Source organism: Urocitellus parryii, chromosome 6 (genome assembly GCF_045843805.1).
Source record: "Urocitellus parryii isolate mUroPar1 chromosome 6, mUroPar1.hap1, whole genome shotgun sequence".
Taxonomy (NCBI): domain Eukaryota; kingdom Metazoa; phylum Chordata; class Mammalia; order Rodentia; family Sciuridae; genus Urocitellus; species Urocitellus parryii.
In genome coordinates, this window is record NC_135536.1 from 113,309,224 (window position 1) to 113,316,087 (window position 6,864).

The window sequence follows — 6,864 nt, forward strand, 5'->3', positions numbered from 1 at the left end:
CTGGAGACATAATTAAGTGATTGTCCAAATAGCGTCAAAGAAATATTGTAGAGCTCCGCCAAGCCAAGGAGCCTAGGCTCTATAGTACCAGGGCGGGTTTCCCTAGGTGAACTTTTCCTAACGTCCGCGAGCTCTACGATCCCCACAAATCAAGGAAGCCTGCCCAAACTGGCACTGGGAAACAGAAGGCGCCGACTCCTCGGAGCGTCCCTGTCCCCGCCTCTTCCGCCCAGCGCGGGTGCGGATTGGTTCGCGCGGCTGTATAAGAGACTTCGCGCAAGCGCCCTACCTTCTTTCCTCAGGTGCCGCCAAGGTGCTCGGTCCTTCCGAGAAGCTAAGGCCGCGTTGGGGTGAGGCCCTCACTTCATCCGGCGACTAGCACCGCGCCCGACAGTCAGCACCATGGCCTCTGTTTCCGAGCTGGCCTGCATCTACTCTGCCCTCATCCTGCACGATGACGAGGTGACCGTCACGGTGAGTACAGCCCCGTATTTCGCCCTCCTGGCGGTCAGGCCTAGCTCTTCCGGTCGGGTAGCGGCCACCCTCGCCTTCGCCCTGTATTAGGCAGAACGACTGGTTCCCAGTTCTCCACGTGGACAGGCCTGGTGCTTAAGGCCTGCCCAGGCCGCCGACATCTTGCTGCCGCATGGCCGGCGCAGTGCCGGCCGATCTGTGGTCTCGGCCACGTGCGGGCCCGGAGTGTGCCTGCGTTTGGGCACATCGGCTTTGAGTCCATAGAATCCCTTTTCTGCGGCGCTTGGGCATTCTGCGCCGCACTTTCTTCCAATGCGCACACAAAAATTTTTGCTTTAGATGTGATCCGTTTGCCTCGAAACCCTTCGGTCGTAATAGGCCTGTGAGGCGGGGCAGGAGCGCTCCCTGGTCTCCTGACACAAAATGTCTGTGACTCGGGCAAGGCCCAGCAAGCGAACTGTGGCCTTGGGCTCGCCGCGTGGCTAGACGCCGAGTGCGCTCTTCTTTGGCTGGTAGTAACCGTAATGTAAGGAAAATCCTTTTAAGAAGAAGCATTCACGAAATACAGACAGGACATCCGAACTGGTTGTGAAGATGAGTTTTTAAGTGACTTCAGTTTAACTGGGCAGTATTTTCGAGACATTTACCTACACTTTGCTGTCTGATGGATTGGCATTTTGTTTGTTTCAGGAGGATAAAATCAATGCCCTCATTAAAGCAGCTGGTGTAAATGTTGAACCTTTTTGGCCTGGTTTGTTTGCCAAGGTAAGGTGCTGATGACAAGTGTTTGGGAAGGCCTACTAATTTGTTAGGTCAGGTATACATGTCAGTGTACTTTAAGTATCTTGACATGTTTCTATCTTTAGGAGCTAAAGAGCACGCCTTTTGTGTTTTTAACTGGTTTCTCATTCCTTTTGTTCTGATATAGTAAAAAAATTCTTAACCAGTTAATCCTCTCAATGAGATAAATAATATTCGTGTTATTCCATGGAAATTCTTACAGTATAGTGGTAGGGGTTTTTTTTTTTTGGGTAGTTTAGTTGCTTTTAATCGACTACTTAATATGTGTTGGGATAGAAATGACTAAGGTTCTTGCCCAAGGAACGTAACTGGCTGACTTACATGTACAGGTTACTTAATATCTGGCAAGTGAAACTAATAATAGCATCTCTTAGGGCTGTGTCCTCCACAGAGTTTGGAAAGATTGGAAATGTTATAGCCATGCCAGTAAATAAAAATCCTAAATTACCTTAGCAGCCTGCACTGTTAAGAGGAGTCATTTGACTGGAAAGAATCTTGTTTTGAGTGTTTCATGAACCTTTAATTTTCTCCCAACAAAATATTTTGGGTCAGTTATCTCATTCATAAAGGAAGATGTTCAGTTAGCTGTATCTTTCTACCTATATAGCAATGTAAATACTGTATGAGATTTAAAGTTGAACAGTATGTCATTTATATAGTAGTATGCATTGTTCTGAGAGAAGTCAGTCTTGGGGTTGAAAAGTTAGATGTTACTGACAGACAATGAAAGGAAATCTCCAGTATAGCAGGAAGAAAAGTATATTGGGGATTGGTTACTGTTATATCGAAATGAGGAGTACTTTTATTTTTATTTTTTGGCTGTAGTGAGTGCTATACAAAAAAAAGAGGACTAAGCCTTTACCCATGTGTTGCAGGCCCTGGCCAATGTCAACATTGGGAGCCTCATTTGCAACGTAGGGGCTGGTGGGCCTGCTCCAGCAGCTGGTGCAGCACCGGCAGGAGGTCCTGCACCCTCCACAGCAGCTGCCCCAGCTGAGGAGAAGAAAGTGGAAGCAAAGAAAGAAGAATCCGAGGAGTCTGATGATGACATGGGTTTTGGTCTTTTTGACTAAATTCTTTTAACATGTTAAATAATAAAAAAAAAAACCTAAATCTTTGCTGATAGTTTGGAAATTTCTACAAATTTAATCTTCTGTAATGCTATGCTGGCTTTTGCCCTTTGCTTTTCAGTCACAACGTGAGCTAGGTTTTTTCCTCTGTCACCATTACCAAGTGGGAAATCTTATACAAGCCTTGACACTAGGAAGGCACCTAATATTGAACACAGGGGGTGAGAAAAGGATCAGAGTAGATGCCTTGTGATTTTATGATTACAGTGTGTGGATTAGTCCTCAGTTACTCAAAGCAGGCAAAACCAGAATTCAAACCTCTTTGAAAAGCTGTCAAAGTGCCGAGGCTGTCTAAACTCACAATCCACCTGCCTCAGCCTCCCGAGCTGCTGGGATTTCAGGTATGCACTTCCATGCCCAGCTAGAAATTCATTTATTTATTTTTAACTTTTTTTGTAGTTGTAGGTGGATAGCATACCTTTATTTCATTTATTTATATATGGTGCTGGGGATTGAACCCAGTGCCTCACACATGCTAGGCAAGTGCTCTGCCATTGAGCTAGAACTCCAGCCCCTGGAAATTCATTTTTCAAGGTGCTAGGGCACCCAGTAACAGATTTATAAACATGAGTATTTTTTTTTTAAAGTGAGAGGGGGAGAGAATTTTAATATTTATTTTTTTATTTTATCGGCGGACACAACATCTTTGTATGTGGTGCTGAGGATCGAAACCGGGCCGCACCCATGCCAGGCGAGCGCTCTACCGCTTGAGCCACATCCCCAACCCTAAACATGAGTATTGTTCAAAGTGCCAGGTATATAAAAATGAATAATCCTAGACCCACATCTGTGTCAATAAAGGAGGACATGAGGTCACTAGTAATAAGCAGGATGCCCAGTGCTAATGAATGGCCCTTGTGTATAGTGCTACAACCATTTGAGAAAATAATTATTTCCCAAGTATGAGGTTATTACCCAAAAGAAACTACATAGACTATCAGAAATGTTAGAAGCAGAGGTTTTTTTTTTTTTTAAAGAGGGGTTACTAGTGATAGGCCACCAATGATTAGGCTATGGTTTGGTTAGATTTTTTTTCATAGAATCAACAATTATTATATATCTTAGATATAAGATCATACATTTCATATATGCTTTTAAAGGTTTAATAGTTCAATACCATATATATAGAGAGAGCAGTGGTTCTCAGGCACAGAATTGAAGAGGCTGGAATAAGTCTCTTCCTGGCATACACATTTTGAATCATAGTGGAAAGCTTCCTTCTGACCTAGCTGCCTTCTTGATTGAATTTTATTAGAGCAAACAGATTTTAAGACGTGATATTGCTAAATGGAAACGATGAGATTGAAAATATGTTTATATCCTGTATTTTCTTAAAGTCTTTAAGACCTAAATGATTACTTTTCTCCTGATAGTGCTCTAAGATCATCCAATGAAAATAATATTGTCCATAAACTATTTGGAACTGCCTATGGGTTATTCAGTGTCTTCAGGCCTCACAGGATGAGTTAATGGTATGATGGGTTTCTTTTTTTTTTTTTTAATTTTTTTCCACCTATGCAGGGCATGTGTTCACTGCAGTCACCACATGTGCCCCTTACTGAAGTTTGGCTCTGCATATTTTTTAAAAATATTTTTTAGGTGTAGATAGACACAACACAATGCCTTTATTTTTTTATGTGGTGCTGTGCTAGGCAAGTGCTCTACCACTGAGCCACAATCCCAGCCCCGGTATGATTTATTTTTTTGTGTGCCTGGAAAGTGCCATCCTCATCGGGCTCCCCTTTGCTGGCTGAATAGTACTCTTATGACTGTCCTATATGACCGTCCTATACACACTGTAGCCCAATTGCTTGTACATGTTGACTGCAACTTGGTTAGATACTCTTACAAAAGATCAACAAAAAAATCCATCTTTCTGAAATCTCCTCTAATAACTCCATAAGTTTAACAGCCAAAGGCGTAGAAATTCAGGGGCAACAGACAGCTGTGAAGTGCCCATGCCATTCTTTTCTGACTACTGAGCCTTCTGCTTTACCCATAATATAACCCATTAATTCTCACCAAGTGCTTCTGCAACAATGAAATACTATGGCCAGTGGGCGAGGTATTGTAAGTGGGTCCAAGTTAATGTTGAAGCGAAACAGGTTGTCGCATGTGAAGGCCCAGAGCGTGGTCATCTCGCCGCCACCACCACCACCGCCAGCCTAGAAAGCCAGCACCTCGAAATGGTTATATTTTAAACCTGTAGTAATTTGTGTGACCACATTATACTTTCCACAAAACAGAAGAGCCATGCATATCTGATAAATGACATGGGATGATAAGCCATTTAGAACTTTGAAATGGGATTATGGGAGGGAGGAATATAAAGGTATACAATGTTATACTAAAAAGGCCAATGAAGACTGTTATAAAGTATCCTGTTATCTCAAGGTGGTAAAATCTCACTTCAAATGGGGAAGTAGAAATTCAAAATTACTGAGTGACAGATAAAAACCTAGCTCTGACTCTTAAATTTATTCTGGAGAGCATGGTCCCAGGTTCCTCCATCAAGTGTCCTTTGTAATGCTGATACTACTCAGAGCTGAAGAGGAGACAACATTAGGAATTCCTTGTACTCAGTAAATATAAGGAAGGAGGAAGTGGTAAACTATGGATGTAACTACCAAACAGTACAATCAAAAATGTACTCTAGCAAGACTCAAAGTGTATGTGGCCTCACTGGGTGGTTTGGCTTTTAAAGACCTTTATAGTTAAGAATCTGAAGTCAAATTAGGAAAGCCACATAAAAAATAACCCTTATTCACTTGATATAAAAGCAAGTTTAACCTGTTTTAGTTTTGAGCCTCAAAATTACTCTGAAAAAATGGTAATACCTACTTCATATTGAGAATGAACTAGAGGTAAGTCAACATGTCCATCAGTGCTTGTTGGCACTGATGTTATGTCCTTTGTGCATGTCAGAAAAAACAGATGTATCCAGAGTCTTGAGGTCCTGTAGGCCCAAATCTTGTTTTCAACCTTCCCCCATCCCATCCCATCCTTTCCAATCAAGCAAGTTTGGTTTCTCATTGTTTCATGCTCCTGATTGTTCACCAAGCATACACCTTGCTTGCCCCCCACTCCCACCATAGTACTGAGGATTGACCCCTGGGGATGCTTTACCACTGAGCTATATCTATATCCCCTTGTTTTATAATGAGATAAGATTTTGCTGAGTTGTCAAGGCTCATGCTAGGCATCCTGATTTCAGGTATATGCTACTGTACTAAACATTTTCCTTTCTGTAGTGCTGGAATCAAATACAGGGCCTTGTACATGAAAGGCAAGAACTCCACCACTGAACTATATGTATCCTGAACCATTTTTAAGTAGATCCATCATTCTCAATTGTGTTCGCATTTCTCCTGTCCATACTAGAAAAATACCTAGGTCCACAGCTGGTCCCTCAACACTTTAATGATCCTATGTGTCAGCAGGCATCCAGGCTCAGACAAAAGGCTCATGTTCTATAGAATTGTCCTCACTAATGAGCCACGAAAGAACCATGACAAAAATATATTTTCACTGAATGTATTGTACAATGGAGTGAGTAGCCATCCAAAGTGCCTATGAACTTTAATCTCTCTTTTTTCACCCCTGAAAATGGCTTAGAGAAACATTTTAAATTTTAAAACTACATTTTGGAAATGAGCATTCATTAAAAGAATTAAAATAATGCAGCAAAACAAATCTGATAGTCAGGGGCCAACAAGGAATTCTATCAGGTTCAAAGGTGTGGTGGCATCAGGGAGCCAGCAAACTTAAGGAAATGGGGTCCCATGCTCATGGTGACCTATCGTCTCTCCCTCATGTCTACATTGACCCAGATGAGAGAAAAGACGGAGAAAGGCTTAGACACCCAGGGCTAGGCGACTGGATGAGGCATTCTCACCTCTCTAAAGAGCCACAAGCTAGCCTACTCCCGGCCTAGGTACAAAGGACCTGTGCATGCGTTCATGTTTTTATAGCCCCGCCGCTGGCCAATCAACGTCCGCGCTGGAAGGAAAGGGCGGGGTAGGAGGCTGGGGCTAGAAGCCGAATGTGTCCGAAGGAAGCCGAAGTTTTAATTGAGCTGCGCCTGCGAACCACAAGGGGCGTCTCTCTATTGTTGGGCTTTTGCGTATGTTCGTTTCCAGTTCTGGAAGTAACAGTTTCCAAGTCTAGCTTTGTATAGTGGTGCAGTTTCTGGTGCTGATCTTCCAATATCGAAAGAGGATTTAACAGTTGTATACCAGGCCACGTTGACAAAACTGGGGAAATGGACTGTTGGTTTAAGTATAAATTACTTTTAAAGGAGGATAATTTGGACGTGCGTGTGTGTGTGTGTGTGTGTGTGTGTGTGTGTGTGTGTACCGGGGATTGAACTCAGGGGAACTCTACCACTGAGCCACATCCCCAGCCCTATTTTGTATTTTATTTAGAGACAGGATCTCACTGAGCTGCTTAGCTCCTGCCA

At 42.9% G+C, this 6,864-nt stretch overlaps 1 protein-coding gene and 1 pseudogene across 1 annotated transcript; one reads left to right on the forward strand and one right to left on the reverse strand.

Annotated features, from left to right (window-relative positions):
* The first annotated feature begins 288 nt into the window (after positions 1-288).
* On the forward strand, positions 289-2,393 carry Rplp1 (ribosomal protein lateral stalk subunit P1). The gene is made up of 3 exons (XM_026387731.2): positions 289-474; positions 1,165-1,239; positions 2,151-2,393. Exons 1-3 carry the CDS (start codon positions 403-405, stop codon positions 2,346-2,348), a joined length of 345 nt encoding a protein of 114 aa, XP_026243516.2. The 5' UTR covers positions 289-402; the 3' UTR covers positions 2,349-2,393.
* A 1,446-nt stretch (positions 2,394-3,839) lies between these two features.
* On the reverse strand, positions 3,840-4,543 carry LOC113182076 (N-alpha-acetyltransferase 20-like; annotated as a pseudogene).
* Between the last annotated feature and the right edge of the window lie 2,321 nt (positions 4,544-6,864).

Coding starts and splice junctions, on each gene's coding strand:
- Rplp1 (XM_026387731.2), top strand. CDS start 403: ATGGCCTCTGTTTCCGAGCTGGCCTGCATCTACTCTGCCCTCATCCTG. Junction 475..1,164: donor ATGACGAGGTGACCGTCACG/GTGAGTACAGCC, acceptor TGTTTGTTTCAG/GAGGATAAAATCAATGCCCT. Junction 1,240..2,150: donor GGCCTGGTTTGTTTGCCAAG/GTAAGGTGCTGA, acceptor CATGTGTTGCAG/GCCCTGGCCAATGTCAACAT.